Genomic DNA, 20,483 nt, shown 5'->3' on the forward strand with positions numbered 1-20,483 from the left:
ATCTGGAAAGGCACTATTAGTGCTGAAAAAATGTATACAGGTTTTAGATGAGCATATGTTTTTGTCCAGTTCATGTCTTTTTTTAAGAAATGCCTTGCATATTTCAGCAGGACAATGCTAAAACCACAAACTGAATTTATTGCAACAGCATGGCTTTGTGGTAGAAGAGTCAAAATGCTGAACTGGCCTGTCTGCAGTCCAGACATTTCAGCAATTGAAAACATGTGGTGCATAATGAAATAAAAAATATGACAAAGACCCAGATAGACTCATGTATAAGACATAAATGGGACAGCATTCCTCTCCCAAAACTCCAGCAAACGGTCTCCTAAATACCAGATGAATGGGGGGATAAACAGTTGTAAACATGAACCTGTCACAAATTGTCCTGTTATAGCCATCAATTTAAAAACTACCTACATTTATCTTCTGTTCTGTTGCTAATAAAATACGCGTTTAAAAGATTTGCAAATTCTTGCATTCTGTTTTATTTATTTTATACAAAGTTTTCCAACGTTCATGGAATTGTGGTTGTACATACGAAAATGGTATTTTGGCCAAAAGTACAGTATGCGAACACCTAACCATCACACCCATGTGCCTGGTTAAATTCTTATCCTAAAACCAAGTGCATTTTATGGAGTTGATTCTGTCTTCCCTGCTAGACTTTTTTGGGAAGACTTTCTACTAGATTTTGGAGCGTGTCTGTGGGAATTTGTCCTTTAGCCACAAGAGCATTCGAGGGGTCAGGAACTGATGTTGAATGATAATGCCTAGCATGCAGTGTTTTTCATTCCAATGGTGTTTTTTAAGGTTGCTGTTGAGGTCAGGATTTTTGTCCATATAGTGTAGCTCTATTAAGGCTGAGGCAGCCCACATCCAGAAAATAAATTCAGAACCAAGACCCCTTGATTTTAATTACAGAAAATAATAATGTGAATAGAACCACATCCTAGATTATGATGTGTATTTAAATTTTAGAGAAGACCAACATACAGTATAAGGATCATGGTCTGTCATCTACATACTTTTGCCAATAAATTATATATTATATAATATATATATATATATATATATATATATATATATATATATATATATATATATATATATATTGTTAATTTCTATGTGGAAGTAGATAAGTGAGGAGGTAAATAAAACAAAATTACATAATGAATATTATTTAACACAAAAATATATAAATCATAATCATAAAAGAAAATACTAACTACTGTGTAGAATCTGTTTTAGGGTGTGCAGTATATAAAACAATAAACAAACAGTCATCCAGTAAACAAAATACGGCAGTGGCAATTTTTCCAAACGTAGTCTTCAGAGTTAATTATGCTCCGATAGGCCGAACACACAGAAAGAACTTGTATGGCTTGCACATGCTGATGTTAGCTCACACTATGCTAACAGTTACACCTCGAAATCTTGCATCCACACAAATGACTGCAGACATACATCACTCTTCAGAAAACAACACGGGTACAAGAAACTTGCGATCCATTTTTAGATTTACTTTATAAATCAATGATACTGGATCTAGGTAAAAGATGACATCACCAAGCATCTCTTAAAGAGCCCTGTGTTCATTCTCACCAGGCAGGCATAATCTGTATCATATAGAAATGCAGCACCTTAAACTACCACCAGGTTACATTCTCCCCTGCATTAGAGTAAGTGCCCTCGATTACTCCTTCAGGACCAGGATACTCTCAACCTCCTTTACTGCTTCACAGAATACAGTAGAACTAGTTGGATGAGTTACAGTAGCTGTGTCCAAAACAGACTTGGGTTCAAGGTACATGAGAGTACTGACCTGCATTTGATCTCTTGCTCCTACATGGTGCAGCCAAAGGACCCTTTGTCTCAGGAGCTGTGTCAGACATTTCCTCTGTTTCAGAGGTCCTAGCAAAATCAGTCACACTTAAACTGGCATGGTCAGCATCAGCCACTGACTCAACACCTTGTGGGCAGACAGACTGGATACCCAGCACTGCATTACCATTACTCATCTCCATTAAAACCATGTCTTCATCTGAATCTTTTGACTCCCTTCTTTGGAGAGGTCAGACTTAACTTCTGGAGCTTTGGATCTTTTTCTGGGTGCTGGCACAGGAAGATTTACGCACATCCTTACATCAACTCTGTGTACCCTCTTTGTTGGCCCTCCCTCCAGAGGCTCTACCATATAGGTATTTCCAAGAATGTCTATTATTTGAAAGACTGTTGGTCCCCAAGCATCCTGAATTTTGTTGCGACCTAATTGCCTGTTTTTTAAGTACAACAGTGAACCTACTTTAATCCTCAAACAATAAATTCTGTCTTTCTGCTCAATACGCTCAGCAGCTTTCTGTTCAGAATATTCCCTTGCCCTGGCATGCGCATTACTCAGATGTAGTTGGCAGATATTCTGGCCAACTGTGCTTCTTTCCCGGTGGCAAAGTGCATAACAGGTCATGCAGCGTCCTGTTGAACCGCTCACATTATTGTTACCAGTAGGATGATAAGGTGTGGTGTGGCACTTCTTTACACCATAAAGTTTACAGAGTTCAGTTACAACTTTGCTTTCGAAGTTACGGCCCTGGTCTGAATGCAGGCACTCTGGGACCCCGTACTTTATAAACTATTCCTAAGCAATACCTTAGCTGTAATGTCTGCCTTTTGGTCACAAGGCCTGGGTGAATTTTGTTTTTGACATTTGACATTTTTAACTATTGTGGGTTCCAGCACAGTGAAGTCTACAGCAACTACTTCCAGCAACCTAGAAGCCAAGAATGATTTAATCAGTGGATGGACCTTTGGTTGCAGCATTTAGTTAACACACAATGCTGACAATCTTTAATCCACTGGGCAACTGCATTGTGCATACCCACCAAAAAGCATCTGCTTCTCAGCAAGTGCAAGGTACGCTCAATGCCTTGATGGCCCATAGAGTTGTGCACACACTCCAGAACTGGTTTATTCAGGCTAGAAGGCTGATAACATTCCCCATCTACCACATCCCTAATCACTCGATACAGTAAACCCTGACACTCCCTAATCCTATCCCAATGCTTTAACATGGACTGAACAGGTTTAGGCAGAGCAATGCGCTCCTTGCAATATGGTCTCTTCTTTTGCTCCCACAACCTCCTAAATACACTAGGCACAGAATCCTGCTGTTTGAGTTTACCACATCATGCAAGGGACCAGCTATTTTGGGGAACCCCTGAATGAATCGCCTATAGTAACTGCAGAACCCAAGGAATGATCTTAAATTCTTTAACGTAGTAGAAACTGGCCACTGCTTCACAAAAGATACCTTCTGTGCTGATACCATCCGCAGATATCTGGTGTCCTAAAAAACCAACCTCTGACTAAAAAAAATTAGATTTCTCCTTACCTTCAGACCAGTCTCTTGCAGCGATGTAAACACAGTGTCAAGTCTAGCCAAGTGCTCCTGAAGTGTTGACGAATACACTAAAATATGATCTAGGTAGACTAGCAGGATCTGGAAGATCTGTCAATTATGGTGGCTTGCATTAACCTCTGAAAGGTCACAGGCCCATTGCAGACACCAAACAGCATCCGTAAGTACTCATATAACCCAAAGGGGTTGAGAATGCTGTTTTGTGCCAATGTCCTTCCTCTACTGCCACTTGATAATAAACACTTGCTAGATCGATTGTGGAGAAATATCATTCTACAAACTGATTCCTCAATGCTACCTTCACATGAGCTACAGCATCCGAGGAACATTTCAGAATCAAATTGAGTGCTTGTGACAGTGCATGAGAGAACTCTCTGATGCTTTCCCTTTCTAACTGCTTGCAACTATAGAAACTGTGTAGGAGCTGAGATGCACTACGCTTGTCTCCAAAGCCTTCTCTGAGATATACAAACAGTTCACTAACTCATCATCATCATCATCACTGCATAAACGTTCCTCTTTAAGGGTTGCCCCTCTTAACAGAGACATTACAAAATCATTCTGGTCATTGTCAGACTGATGACTAGCACGCAGAACACGCTCGGCCTCTTCTATAAAATCATCGACTGACCCGCCATCTTTCTCAGTGTTACCACAATAGGGCAAAATGTGCGTTTCTCTTGGGACATAAACATAAGACCTCTGATTCAATGCAAAAATTGCAGCCATGGCTTCATCATGCCTATTCTGTAATTCCCTTATCTGTTCTGGCAAACTAATTTTACTATGGTCATCATCTAGTTCCAACATTGTGAGATAAAAGTTCTTGAAAGACTTTAAGAAAAGGATAAAGACTTGACGTCCTTTCAATCAGACGTAGCAGTTCCTGCACAGTCTCTCTTTGTGCTGGTTGCTGCTGAACTCTGGCTGGGCCTCAGCTATAATCCTTGACGATCCACCAATGTCCATCATATTATTTACTGTAGCTTGTACTGCACAGTTTCACAAAAAAAAAAAAAAAAAAAAAGATTTAATCTTCTAACCACTTGGAATACCCCACTCCTGGTACCAAAATTTGTGGCCGTTGCAATGATATGCAGAAGACCAACTAATTCCACTGGGGTTGTTTTATTCCAATTAACAATTTTTATATATATAGAAATAGAAATTAACAAGCATGATATATATATATATATATATATATATATATATATATATATATATATATATATATATATATATATACAGTGTTGGGCAGTCACGCGTTACTAGTAACTTTTACAACTTTTACTTTTTACAGTAACTAATACTGTAACGCGTTACTTTTAAAAATGAAGTAACTTCATTACCGTTACCGTATGGTGTGTTACCCGTTACCTTTTTTAATGAATTAATTTCGGCTGAAGTGTAGACTACAGCCTAACTTGCTTACAGCAGCGTCGCATTGTAGGATTGGTGGATGAACCTCTGTAAACACGAAGAAGACGCACTGTAGGATTGGTGGATTACCCTCTGTATACACGAAGAAGACGCGCTGTGGGCATGTCTCCGTTTATTCAGGTCTGTGCGGCAGTAATGGCAAGTCGAGGCGAGAGCAAGACGAGTTTCTCAAAGTGGAAATATGCTCATTATTTCACTTTAGTTGAGTATAAAGACAAAAACTTTTAAGTCAAATGTAAGCTGTGTCTTTCTGGTTCGAAGCTCATATCTACTGCAATTAACAGCAACTCCAATATGTTGAAGCTGCTCCTGACCTCCATGCCTGAGGAGCTAGAAGCTAGAAGCTAACCCGCTGTTCTGTTCTACATTGTGGGTAGTTTTCCTACTTCAGCTGTGAAAGGAACATGTTTAAGAGCTCAACACAACAGCAGAAGCCACTTTAGTTTTTGATTGTGAATATATTATTCAGCTTGTTTTGTTATTTATTTCAGAAATCCTTGTGATAATGACTTTGTGACACTCGGTCTGTATCTACAGAAAACAATAAAGACACCATTGTGCACAATGTTTACGTATGTGGACACCCAGGTCGTTGGAGGTTAAAGAACGTTTTTTAAAAAAGTTACTTTTAACAGTAACGCATTACTTTTTAGTGTAAGTAATCAACAAAGTAACGGAGTTACTTTTTGAATGAAGTAACGAGTAACTGTAACTAGTTACTATTTTTTAGTAATGAGCACAACACTGTATATATAAATGATAAGTGAGGAGTTAAATAGAAAAAAATTGCGGAACAAATATTATTTAACACAAAATATATATATATATATATATATATATATATATATATATATATATATATATATATATTATTTATTTATTTATTTTTTAATCATCAAAGAAAATACTAACTACTGTGTAAAATCTGTTTTAGGGAGTGCAGTATATAAAACAATAAACAGTCATCCAGTAAACAAAATACGGCAGTGGCAATTTTTCCAAAGGTAGTCTTCAGTGCCATTTATGCTCCGATAGGCCAAACACACCAAGCAAACTCATATGGCTTGCACATGCTAGTGCGTTAGCTCACACTATGCTAGCAGTTGCACCTCGAAATCTTGCATCCACACAAATTACTGCAGACATACATTACTTTTTAGAAAACAGCACGGGTACAAGAAATTTGCAATCCTTTTTTAGATTTACTTTATAAATTGATGACACTGGATCGTTTATCTAGAAAACAGTACATGTAAAGCCTATATCCCTATTAACTCCCCGATTTTAACTCTCAGGTGCACCCCGCCACATGCACATGCAATGACATCACCAAGCATCTCTTAAAGAGCCCCCGTGTTCATTCTTAGCAGGCAGGCATAATCTGTAGCATATAGAAATGAATGCACCTTAAACTACCACCCGGTTATATATGAAAAGAAAAGTATGAATATATAAACTCTGGCTTTTTTACTTTGTCCAACACTGGCAACATTTCATAATTGGAAAGTGACACTTCAAAATTATATACCATCAGATGCATATTCCCTTTTCAAATGTTGATCATGTGTGTATTCTTCATGAACACATGAGAAAGGACCTTATTTTTTTTTTTTAATATGGCATCCTTGCTAGGGGTTGCTTTGTGATTACTATTGTCAGCCAGCTACAAGGATCTGTTGCCAGTCTGCATGACAAGCCAGCCGTGATAATGATCAGAAATTGGTTCAGGTGGCTAAATTTATTTTTGGATAGGTTGTAGAACAGTAGTCCTTGAAATTATTGTTGCAAAAAAGGCATACCCACAAAATGAATACCATCCAGCAAAATAATTATTCCCATAGACAGTTAAGTATTAAGTCCATTAGCAAAACAGAGACAATGAAGTTAGAATTACATCTACAGTAGGTCTCTAAAGTGTAAGTCTAGGGAGCGTGGTTCATAGTAGAGTAGATGGGCCAAATTTCTGAGTAAATGAAAGCAGACTAGGAGGATTCATATTTCATTGAAAACAATAACAAAATAGATACAGAAGAAATACAGATACATATAAAATATAATATACCTAGTGTAAACTTTTCAGGATTATATGGAACACTAAGTCTACAGTATATTAGATTGCAGAATAATACCAGAACTACTGGACACTCTAATGTTTCAGGTCTTTCCACCTTGCCGGTCTAGGCAATGGTGTCATTTGTTTTAAGTCTCTATTCAATGCTCAAGGAATGCAGAAAATCCCTCTGTCAAAGCTTTGTTGGCCAGCTGAGACAAACAGGAGCTTTTATGTGCCCCTGCTGCTCTGCTTCCCCTCATGAGCACAGCTGCTTTAAAGACAGCACAGGCCTGAGTAGGGGATCAGAGGGTGTCACTCTAATAATAACTGCAGAATGGCTTGGAAAGCTTTCTAACATGCACACACATACACAGAGAAGGGTATACTCCTTTGGAAGATGAAAGGCCTGCTTGATGAGGCACTACTAATTGAGGCTGTTTGAGTGGTGATTTTGCACTTCCAAGACCAGGCAGGGCTTTTGCTTCTTTCCCAGTAGGGGGAATTAGCCAGTACTCCACTGTTTCTGTGACCATGTGAAGCAGGTTTTAAAGCCATCTACCCTACTCACAACCCTGATGGCCCTTTAATGTTGATACTGAGAGGGTTTAGCTCAGGTCCACTGCCAAATATATATATAGAAAAAAATAATTTTTGTTTGAATAATGAACCATGTAACCAAGGTCTTACACTAAACCAAAAGTGTCCAAAACTTGGCCCATGGGCTTGAACTGGTCTGATATATGTTCTAATCTAGCCAACCAAATGAAAATGTTGTGAATTTTTTTGATAAAAAAGTTTTTTGTGGAATATAAATTCATTGAAATATTTATGGGGAAAATAGAGTTTGTCTCTTTTAATTAAGAAAAATAAAGAAATAACAGTGGACTATAAACTAAGCAACTGCCAGAATGTGCTTAAATATACTGCATGGCCAAAAGATTTGGACATCAGACCATCTCACTCATGTATGGGTCTTTCCCAATCTGTTGTAACAGTTTATAACTGGGCATCCAATTGTCTAGAATCTTGGCATTCTATAGCTTTAAAACATTTTTCAAGCATGTTTCGGAATAACAATCATTCTGCCCAATAAGCTAAGACATTAAAGGCATGGTTTGCCAATGTTGGATGAAAGAACTTGAGTGACCAGCAGAAAGTCCTTGCTTCAACCCTTCTATTTAACTTTTGGATGAACTGGATCTAGTAGAAAGCTTTCAAAGAAAAGTGTTATTAAAACAATCATGGGAGACTATGTCTAGAATAGGATGTTTAAAAAGTAAATATAAGTGTAATTTATATGGTCTATGAAATTCCTAATTAGCAGGATAAAATATATGTCTCTTTTCAAACGAATTTAATGAAAGGTTTCAAAGCAATACAGTGGAACCCCGTTGTACGAGCATAATTCATTCTTAAAAAATTGCTCGTAGGTCCATTTGCTCGTATGTTCGAACTGATTTTTCCCATAGGAATGAATGTAAAAGTGATTTAATCCGTTCTGAGATCTCATCCGATCGCTTATTTCTGCACTTAAAAAGTATTTGTAGCCTATTTTTAAAAACAAATACACAGCAAATTAGTAATAGTGGTTGACTGCGAGTGTGAGATGCACAAAACGCTCATAACCTCCTCGGTTTCCATGGTAATTCTATTTACTTTCGTTTTCACAGCACCATCACTGATTTTCTTGGGAGACATTTTTCAAGATTTCTAGTGAAATAATCACTAAAAATATAAAAAAAATATAAAACTGAAAAAGTTACTGTGGGAGAGCGTATGAATACGGGAGCCACTTTTATTTGGGTTTTTTTGTGTCGGTCTGCTTAGTGCCCCACGCAGCACGTCTCTGGCGCACGCACGCGCACACACGCACGCATGCACGCGCGCACACACACGCGGTTTCCTCCTTAAATGCACCCTCCGATCACTTGAAAAGCGAGAACAATCATTAGGTCACATTAACTTCAGGTGATGCAATCCCCTGCCTATCTGCTCCCGGACCCGCCCTCCATTCACAAACCGCCGCTCGGCCACGCCCCCGCTGCCACAGTTACGTTTTTGCTGCACTGAACATTGAGAGCGACCGAGTGATACGGCATCAACTAAGCGACTGATGCGACCCTCCGCCAAAAACTGGGAACCGGCAGCGTGAGTTTGCTCGTGCCTTCGAAATTTGCTCGTGAAACAGGGTAAAATTTTGCGAGCGAGGTTGCTCGTATCTCCGTTTGCTCGTACTATAGGTTGCTCGTACAACGGGGTTCCACTGTGGTGTTGAAGAGGTTGATGTGTTATCTTTTTTTTTTTGTTTAGCCTGCTTCACATTGTGAAAAGTGGCCCATACCCTGAAATGAGTCTGACACCTCTGATGTGTAAAACTATAGAATACACAAGTACCACATACATGTAATACATACTTGGCACACATGTAACACATGTAGCTGAACAAGCAAACTGAGAATATGCTTTATTTTGTATAGCTATATAATAATCTGTGATAAGATAATATGTGGTCAGACTTCCAGTGTTTCACCTCATATGTAAAACTTTTAGTATTATTGCTCTGTTATGAGGTCATAATCTTATGGACTAAGACAAAACTCTATAAAAAAGGGGTATATAAGGGAAATGGAAAATTGGTTTGCTCCAAATAATTAAAACGTATTTCACATTCCTTTAGCCTTTTCACTGAAAAAGCATGTTTCAAAAGGTATTGCATAGTGAATGGTCAATTAGACTGATCTGAAATCCATGATATGGACAGTCAGAGGCTCTGTGACTGTCACTGTGGAAATATATAGGTATGTTGCAATGAGTATGTGTACAATTACATTTTCTACTCACATTTTAAACAAATTATAAAATGTTTATTTAATCTTGACATTAATTTGTAGGGGTTCTTGTGGCCAGTCAAGTGGGCTAATAGCTATGTGATCTCAATAATAATTATTGAGATATTGATTATTATTAAAAACACAACATATGATAATTGTGGTTTGTGTTTTCTACTAAAACATTGTTCTTTAATTCATATTCAGTTTAGGTATAGGATCTCGTGGCAGCCACATAGGCCTATAATTTTTTTTGTTCCTTGTTTGGAATTGTTGTGTCAAAGTAACATATCGAACATCATATAACATTGGCTCCATGCATATGCAAGAGGAAGGAGTAAATTACATGTGTAAGTATGCAAAAATTAATATGTCTTTTGAAAGGCTATTACACTAATACATCATTCATTACCCTGAAAACAGTTTGAGATTCACATACTGTAAACTTATCCATCTTTCAATGAACACTAAATGCTATATTGAGAAGGTACAGATAACAGTTTGGAAGTATAAAATATGTTAAAATATAGTGACTCACCCCTCCCTCTGTGCCTCTCCCTTCTCTAGTTCCTGAATGACCCCCAGCAACACTTTAATAGTCTCCTGGCTTGAACTGATGAGAGTTTCCATAGCCTGCAGTCGGGCTTTCACATCTCCATCTGTTCCCGGCAGTGAAATCATCTGCCCACATACATGGCCCCTGGTGACTTCATGGGTTTCCAGACCACCAAAGCCAAAACTACCATGGGAGTGAGCCTGACTTGTATCCTGGGAGGGGCAGCTGGCTGCACGTGGTAAGGTCTGAGACTGCAGGCCGTTCAATGGCACAGGATCTTTTTTACGTTTACACTGCACTGAGGGACTGTCCAGACATTCCACTTGTGTCAAAGATGTCCATGCTATGGGACCTGTAACCTTTGAAATGACACCTCTGTCCTGCAGAGGTTGTGTTGATGAAGATGAGGAGGAGCTTTTGGTGCAGTTGGGCTCTTGGTCTATTCGGATTTCAGTCTGATTGGGTAATCCTTTGTGCTTGGAGCTACTTCCTTGGACACACTCTTCTTCCTTTGAGTCTGGTTGATGCAGTGTTGCATCTGCCTCCCTGCCTTGACCTGTGGAATCCAGGCTGCTATCTGGGCACAAATCCTGCACATCAGTACATGATGGCATACTGTGCAGAAGCACTCGAGTCTTCTGTACCCTTGCCCCATGTGGCCTTTCCTCCTCTGTAGCTTGCACTTCACTTAAGAATCCATTGTTTTGGTTATCATAGTTCTCCACCAAAGCTGTGTGTTTGATAGTGTGCCCCTTTTTGCGATCAAAGGGAAAAGTCTGATAATGCTTTTTTAATTCAGGTGATGTTTGCACTGCTGTGCTCTTGGTCACATTAGGTATGGATCGGCGTGCCGGCATGGTCATGTACCTTGTGTGTACGACCTTGCATGAAACAGAATGTGCTCTGTCTCCCCGGGCTAGACGTGCTGCCTCATTCTGGGCTTCGCAGATGTCCTTGAAGCGGACCTGCAAGGCTTTGTTCCTTTTGTGCACTACGTCCCCACTTCTAGTGCTCTCACTTCCAAGGGTTGGACCTCCGGCCTCTGAGTCTGACTCTGAATTTGACAGGACGCAGGGGCCAGCCTCCTTACTAACCATCACTCCTAAGTGAGAGGGAGAAAGAGAGAGGGGAAAATACAGTGCATAAAATGACAGTGATTGCAGTTTCAGCACAGATGGCCAAGTTTTATTTACTGCAATAACTCATGACATCCTGGCAGTCAAAGCTCATTTTTGTCCCTGTTTTATTTAGAGGGAGATGCTGTGACTGACATTGAGCTTGTTGAATTCAGACTCATATCGATAATGATGCTTGGTGTGTAGAAATGCTCTGAATGAGGTAGATACAGAATGTACTCTGATAGGCTTTTTGTAAAGTTAGTTTATGTATTTCGATTTTTGACAGCAAATATAGAAACAAAAAAGATTAATTGACGATAGAACAATCTGATAGCATTCGAGATGAGGTCTATGCTGAAGTAAAACATGTTGAATCCTGAATTGTACAGTTATATAGGTGGTAAATTAAACTCTCCTTGTTACATTGATAACTGTCACAAACGTTAAGGCCTATACCATTTAAATAATCTCAGACTTTCTGATTAACTAGCACTGTTAAATGAGAAAAACATTTGCGTCAACGAAAATAAAAATTTTGTTAAAAATTCACAAACATCAACTATCAGTTGGTTGCTGCAAGGAAGGGGTTGCTGCAAAAAATAGACTGTTTGCTGTGCAAATTGTCACAAGCAAAATGTGTCAGTTTGTAATTTGTGACAGGGCAGCAATTAGCAAAATATAAAGTGACTGCTTGAAATCACATAACCTCGTGAGTAATAGACTATAAAAAAGCAGAGGGATAAAGACAGAGCAGTCAATGTACAGTTCTTAACCTCAGCCTGCCCATTTTTTGTTTGTCATGCTACCCATGAAAATTTTATATTAAACTCAACTCTTCTAAGAAATTTTGAGTGCACAAGAAAATACAAGGCAGCACCATGTTTGTCACTTTTAAACAGTATTTTTAGTATTTGTAATGCTAGAACCTCAAACTGAAAATTGACTATTTCATTTATATACAGTATGACGTGAGTTTACAAAAATGAATTAACAGTTATAAAGGTAAAATGATGACTGCATAACCATGCATCACTCTGGCTATGGAAGCCTTAATTCATTGTAATCAGCTGCAATCAGAGATAACATTATTAGTGAATGTAGTCTACCTATGCATAATAAAATTGTTATATGGTTTGCAATATTCGGTTATTTAAGTCAATCAAGTTGTATGTTATTCCCTTATTAATAAATGTATATATTGGCAGAATACATTTCTGAGATCAAATTCATGTGTTTATTTTTGGAACCTGTTGCTTTTAACTCTAATTGTGAAGTGCAAAATACTGTCACTGTCAGTAGGGAAGGCCGCCATTGAGATAAAGAAAATAAATAACAAACTAATCAAAGATAATATGTGTGGCTAAGACATTTATTTGATTCATTATTTAAAATAAAGAAAGTGCTGGTGAGCTCAGGAACACAAAAAGGCCTGGAAAAATTAATTATTTATGGTGGACGAATAAAAATTCCTTTCCCTGGTGAAAATAAACCGTTTCATAATATTTGGCCAGCTCAGGACACCTTGCAGGAGGTACCTTGTGTCTGTGTCAAAATCTAGAATCATGAGAAGACTTTAATACAATGGTTTATTGCAAGATGTAAACCACTGGTAAGTCTCAAAAAACAGTGAGACCAGAAGAAGACATTTATGGACAGATGAGACACAGGCAGAGGTGGCAAAAGTACACAAAACTTTCACTTAATCAGAAGTACAGATATTAATGTTTTAGTTAAAGTCAAGAAGTTTGGGCTCTAAGCAACATTGACATGGAGAAATATTGATAATATATGCAAATGTATGTTTATTATTAGTGAAACCAAACTCAACAAAGAGCATGAAGACAACGAATTCTTGTAAATGTTTAAAAGTAATTATGGTGGTTTAAATTACGTAAATCATCAGGACACCAAACAGAACTTTTGCTATGTTTCCACACGGACGGTTAATGAGGTGATACCGGAAAAACTGTACCTCTACTAACTTTCATACTGATTACATAATCAGAGAATATTTGTTTTCAATGTGAACTGGTTTATGTAAAAGACATTTCAAACTTTCTATTCATATATTTATTATGTCTGTGAGGCAAGCATTCACTAAGATTCTGGTTGTTTTATTTATTTGTTTGTAAAGGGAGATGACAGAGATGGCAGCGAGCACCCCCTGTCTGTTTTCTTTATGAGTGTATACAAATAAAAGTAGACCCTTTACAGATTCAAATGATTTATTTCTCTGTATGATGTGAGTCAAAGCGGATTTGGTGTTAAATTTGAGACTCGGCGCATGAGTAAAACAAATGTTTACTGATTACAAAAATTTTTCGATGGAGTATATTTATTTATTTATTTTATATCTTAGTAAAGAAAGAACATTGTGAATAAATGTATGTTGCACTGAAGGTTTTAATTTCTTTTTTATATTAAGTTATTTATTTATGTATTTATATTCTTAAGAAAAATGGTCAAACAGAAATGCATGCTGCATTGATAGCGCATTAATAACATTTTGTGCAGTTAAAATGAATTTGAATTTTGACAGCCCTAATTAATACAAAATGAATTTTAAACTTTGTTACCTAATGAATGTATCCAGGCTGAACATCCACCATATAGAACAAAGGAATGACTCTGTTTCTGTCTCTGTCATGTTTACATCACTGACTCCCTCTGTGTAATCGACGTTAACCCTATACTTCTTGTTGCCTTCAACCTGCTCATTTTTTCTTCATAAACTAGCCTACATCTGTGTTAAGTGAGAGCTAGAAAATGATATGAAAAAGCCACGCAATGACAGAAAATAGGTTGATGGTCTGAAATCGGCAAACAGTGAAAAGAAAAAATATTGACATTTCAGATATTTGTGTAAAATTTTATGACTAAGAGTAAAATGTAATAAATTAATAGAAAAAAAGTTTCTAAAACTAGAAACTAGAAAAAGTATTTGTACTTTGTTACTTCCCACCTCTGAACACAGGTCATCTTATACCAGGATAAAGAGTACAGAAAAGGGAAGGAACTGCTTAAGATCTAAAGCATAAGACATCTTCTTATGGCATGGGCATGTATCAAAAAAAATCTGCTAGGCACTGTAGAGATGTACAACATCAGATCAGAAAAGGTTTTTTCCACGTTTGCCCAATCTTCAACATGCATTTTGGCAAAGGCAAAGCTCAGATTTTATGAGTTGCTACTTTAATTTACAGCCAAGTTATTTGAAGTGTTTGGGCTATGTTTGTCCTGTAGAACTGCTTCTCTCTTCATACAGGCTGTATGTTTAAATCTGTAAAATGCCAAAATGCATTTTAGAGACTAAGCAAACATATGAAAAAACATTCTCTTACCTGATAAGATTCAAACATGAACATTTTGGCTTTGCTACAAATCATTATGTTTGGCAGAAGAACAACGCTGTTCGCTTGGAGAATACTACACAAAACCATGGTGGATAGCATGATGTTGTGGGATGCCTTTTTATTATAAGAAATTATTCATCAGTGAAAGCAAGATCTGTAAAGCCTAATATACTACAATACTAGGCAAAACATATGTAGTCTGTTAGAGATTTGAGAGCAAACTTCTAACATAAACACACCTTTAAGCTTTTTGCATCATTGGAATATTTACATTTTTGTAAAATTTTCTGTTAACCAGTGGTCCCCATTCAATTTGACAAAACTTGCACAATTTTGCCCGGATGAATGGGCAAAAATATCAGCACACTGATGTGCAAAGCTGAAGTACACTTCAGCAGCTGTGGTTGCAGCCAAAAATTATTTTGTGAAATGTTGCAACCAAAGATTATTCTGAATAATATTGCAACAAATTATTATAATTTTTTTGTTAAATAAACATTTGTTTCACAAAAACAAATTTGCACTGCCAAAACTTGGCACACAACCAGCCAGTCATACTAAATTCAGTACTATTAGTAATACTAAGACTAATAGTAATACTAATACTAATTCTAAACTCCATTAAGCTGGCACATTTTATTTTCACGCTCACAATTTTAGCTGCAAGCAGAGCAACTGACATTGAAAACCTTGTGAATACAACTGACTTTTATTGAACTGGTTAAAAGAGAACAAATAAAAAGACCTTAAAACACTAACTAAGTGATATGATTTCATACACAATGTTACAAAATGACACTGGATGCAGAGATAGATGTATTCCTATATACTAATTTCTTTAAATAATAGCTGCAACATCACAATACCACATTTACAATTGCTTTTTGTAAGTGTTTTTGACATTTCACACTTAATTTATCAATGAATATTAGTTTAGTCTATCGCTGGACAACTTAATCACTCAGAGCTGCCCAGCAGCCTCAGTGTCTTTAGTTGTCTGATTTTCACTGTGTAAGCTCATCTGAGTAGACAGTAATACACTTATCCACACTTTATCATGAAGCTGTCTTTATAAGCTACCATTAATTCTAATTTGCCCTTTCAAAAATAAACAAACAGAAGGCTCTGTCAAACAAATAAAGAGGATGCAAAAAAAAAAGCCAAATTAATGTATTATTTGATCACACATCATACATCCAGTAATGAAAGTAAGATGTATAAACTATAACAGAACTGTGTGTCGATGATGACCTTTGTACAAGGTCTGCCCAAGGCTCCATATCTCCTATATATGTTGCAGAGTAGGTCGTTCATGCATTCTTGACCTCCAGACTGAATTATTGTAATGCATTACTATGTGAATGTCCGGCATCATTAAAAAACAGGTTACAGTCAGTCCAGAATGCAGGCGGGGTTCTCACAAGGTTGAGAAAATATGACCATATAACTAGATCTTATCCCTACACTGGCTATTGCTACTTACCTACAAGGCCCTAAATGGTTTGGCTCCCATATATCTATCCAGTCTTCTAACACGCTAAAATCCGCCACACTCTTTGAGATCTCAAAACTCTGGACTTCTAGTAGTTCCTAGAATAGCAAAGTTCACTAAAGTTGGTAGAGCATTCTTACATTTAGTTTCAAAACTTTAGAATAGCCTTCCCGACAGTGTTGGGAGATCAGACACACACTCCCAGTTTAAGCATAGATTAAAGACGCATCTTTTTAACAAGGCCTACACATATCACATATCATAACCTTGTGCTCCAGTACATCTGATCAAATGCACAGTATCAACTTTTGCTTGTTAATATTATAAACAGCAGCTATGCTAATTCCTTCACACTGCTTTTATTTTTCTACCCTTCCTGAGGCATCCCGAGGTTGCACCAACTCCAGTTGTGTCCCACCTAATGAAGATTATCAAAGAAGTAGATGCCGACCCCACAAACATTCCAAACCATCTAGAGACGTACCAGCACGATTTTAATCCCACTTCATGCAGAGTTTGGACATTGAACCTCTACATTTGTTTAAAGGTTTTGGCATGGAGCAGTTGGTGTTGGATCTATGATGATCTCAAATGTTTAACTATTTTATGATTTGCTCAGTAGCTCCTGGTTTTACAAAGTCAACTGACTGTATAAGACTGTAGACAGAACATTACTTATAATCACACACTCAAGTACTAATGGTAGTTCTCACTCTTTGGTGTTTTGTTTTGTTTTAGGATTTATAATTACACCCTTGATATCACCCAAATGAGATTCAGTTCTTATTTTGAGTTTGGTTCCTCTCAAGGTTTCTTCCCTATTCATCCAAGGGAGTTTTTCCTTGCCACAGTCACCCCAGGTTTGCTCAGGTTTGCACCTCAGGTGTCATCAGGGATAAATACACATAATTCACTTAAATTCTTAAATTTTATAAACTTGAACTAACAGCCTTAGGTGCAGTCTCACCTACCTTTCATTTGATACTATAGTATGTTATCTTATGTAAACAGATGGCAATGGCTGATTGATTTATTGATTTGATCATTTAAATAACATCATGCTTGTAGCACACCTGTCAGGTGGTGTGATTTTTTTTGAGGTGTGATTAGGATGAAATAAATATTAATACACACTATTGTTATTTTTTGTACTTTCATCTTTGTATTAGACCCTATGTACTCATTATGCATAATTAATTTCTTCACTGCATGAACTCCAGAATTAAATATCTGTGAACACAGTCAGCCATCCACAAATATAGGTTAAACCCCTATCATACAAAGAAAAAGCCATACAGTATGTGAACTGTTGAGAATAGTACATTTGCTCATTTTAAACATTTGATATGTTATGTCATGTTATGAATAAAATATGGGTTTATAAAAATTTTTGCAATTCTGTTTTTATTTAAATTTTACACAGAAAATGGGGTCATATGTTTACAGAAGTTATTACTGATATCTCTGGCATTGCCTTGTGTATAGTTGTTTTTTCTTTAAACACACTTTGCTCTATAGGTGATTTCTGTCTATAAATGATCAGTAATTGGTTTCCTTTCATATCTTCTGGGTAAGTCCTTCAAAAATGTTATATACTACAAAGAATATAAAAAGTATACAGTTGTCACTTTGATTTGTATTTATGTCATCTTGATATTTATATTGCATTGTGCTTCTCTCACTTTTAATTATTTTTATTTCTCTATACTTGTCTTTAATTAGACATAATGTATCTAATCCATGATTTATCTTTCTCTTCATAATCCCATTTTGCAGGTGGTAGTGGGGGTGGTGTGTGTGGCTTGAGCTGATTTTTCCCCTCTACTGGACACTGTGTTGATGATGCAGTAGCCCTAAACCTTAGCCTAGCCAAAATCATAATGATTTCTGAAGCTAGTGTAGCGTTAAGTTTATTCCACATGGTCGACCAATCTAAAATCCCAAGGGCACTGCCATTAAGTGAAAAGTGAAGTTAGCTGAAAAGTTCACTCAGCCTGAACTTAGGAACCTTTTACTGGATATAGATAATTACATTCAATAATTTAGGCTAAAAGTTTAGGTATTTTTTGTACAGTCCCTCATGGATGAGTCATAAAGGGGTTTTTTTGTTTGTTTTAAACTAGTGGTTTATCCATGTTTGTTGTGCTTTCTATGGCTTCACTACCATTAACACACAAAAATGTTTATGCAGACAAAAGGGGATGAGAGACAACCACACAAGGCCCTGTGCAGAATCCTGTCTGTTGACACAACATCATTTTGACCCAGAGGGTTCACACAACCTGCAAAGTATAAACCTGATTCTAGAGGTGTGTCAACCTTAAGCATGCTTATTATAGTTCTCTATGTAATCTTTATCTCAAATGTAAGTGAAACATACACCCAATAGAAAATCACTGGAATCACACCAAAACAATTTTTATATGCCTTATTTAATGTAGTAATTGTTTCCCTGTAGTTTCTTTGAAAAGCATTATCTTATATAACCAGGAACACAATGATAAATAGACTGTTTATGCAAAGGCTCATTATCTCAGGTCATGTTTTTATTAAGCTGTGTTATAATTACAGATGGCCCAACTTCAGTTGCAGCTTTCCTTTATGATTTACTGACAAGCACATGCCAGTAACATGCAAAATTCAGCTGCAACACTTAAACATGTGTAGTAATGCATGATCATATAATCTGAAGTATTTACAAACATAAATAATTTTGGGTTTGGTAAGTTTGAAGCCAACTCCCATACAGTAATCATGATAGGGAATACTTGTAAATGTCTGGAATAGTGCAAAAGTATACAATTTAAAGCCCAGGTCTAGTTTTTTTTTATCTATTATAGACGTCACATTATACTGCCATCACTATTTATATAAGTACTGCAGTGTTTTTTTTTTTTTCACACTTCCACAATCAAAGCACAGAATGAAGCCGGATACTTGTGCCTGCCATTTTGTGTACACATGAACAAAGGAAAATTGCATAAACCCACCCCTATGTGATGCATCTGGTTGAATTCAGGGTCACTCTCATTCTGAGACGATGTTATGTCATCTTCGGGCTCCATTCGAGCCAATTTAGACTGGACGCATTTCTGATGAGTGCCACATGCAGCAGTTACTTGTCCATCTTAAAGAATTCATTCAACACCAGCTGCCTTAGAGGCAGGTAAAATGCAAGCCCATGTGTGACACTGGATTTAATTTTTTGCTGTCCCAATTTTTTCACTTTCACTCACAGTGAGTAAAGTAAGTAAATTACACTTCCTATATGCTGTGAACCTCCATTCAATGTGGGATATGTACATAGTCATATCAGTATTTGTGCTGTATAAGTGATGTGAAAAAAAAAAAAGATAGGATTCAAAAGAAAATAGAAATGCAGGTACTGTTTACTTAAGTACCAGCAATATCCGAGTTGAGATGGGTTAAGTGATCAAAAGATAGGCCGGCTACCAAAAGACAGGTAAATACAGCATGTAAGAATAGTGCTGGTGGAGTTTCTGACTTACTGCTACTAATGCTAGTAGTTATTTATAAAACAGAAAAGTAAGGCAATTGGAAAATACTAACATTTTTGGATCAATCTATTAAAAAAGGTTAAAAGCAAATTGCAAACTGGTCTCCCAGTTTTGCCTGTGTTTTTTTCACCTGGTAGCTTGTCAGGCCTAGTTGCATTTTTAGCAGTAATGGATTTATAGCTGCTCTGTTTTGATCAGCAGCTGCTTTTGTGCCGATTCCTTTGCCTAGCAGATGAATGACTGTTCTCTGACTATTCCTGCTGTATTGGATTCGGCTGACCTTGTTTCTTCTTCTTCTTCTACTTCTTCTTGCTGCCAACATAAAGATGCTCTTCAAGACTACGGATTAGCCACCTTATTGGCAAACCACGGTTTCAAACTGAGGAGGAGCACAGTAGGATCAAATGGTTGTTATTACAACTGCTCGGCAGGGAAGGATGTGAATCAGAAACTCAGAGCTAATCCTGCTAAGGAAAAAAAGCAGACGAATGGAAATATTTGAGAGGGAAGGAATCCCTGTAAATCCTGATGAAAATCCTGGTGAATTGATGGCATAGAAGTACATATATCAAAAAGAGTAATAGAATGAATAAGCATAAAAGAAAATTATGTGCTTTTGAACTAGGCTGTACCCATCTATATATTTGAACAATTGTGTAAGTAAACATTTATTTTGTTTAAGTCACTAAATCTAATTAAAAATGTGT

General features: G+C 37.0%; 1 protein-coding gene across 3 annotated transcripts in view; it reads right to left on the reverse strand.

Annotated features, from left to right (window-relative positions):
* insyn2ab (inhibitory synaptic factor 2Ab) overlaps positions 1-20,483 on the reverse strand; it is a 104,490-nt gene that overhangs the window by 82,050 nt on the left and 1,957 nt on the right. For all 3 annotated transcript variants that reach the window (XM_046855003.1, XM_046855002.1, XM_046855004.1), the window contains exon 2: positions 10,278-11,397. In XM_046855003.1, the coding sequence (XP_046710959.1) occupies positions 10,278-11,392 (1,115 nt within the window). In that variant the 5' untranslated portion in view covers positions 11,393-11,397. The remainder of the gene's footprint in view (positions 1-10,277; positions 11,398-20,483) is intronic.

The sequence above is a fragment of the Silurus meridionalis genome, chromosome 8 (genome assembly GCF_014805685.1).
Source record: "Silurus meridionalis isolate SWU-2019-XX chromosome 8, ASM1480568v1, whole genome shotgun sequence".
In the NCBI taxonomy this organism is placed as follows: Eukaryota; Metazoa; Chordata; class Actinopteri; order Siluriformes; family Siluridae; genus Silurus; species Silurus meridionalis.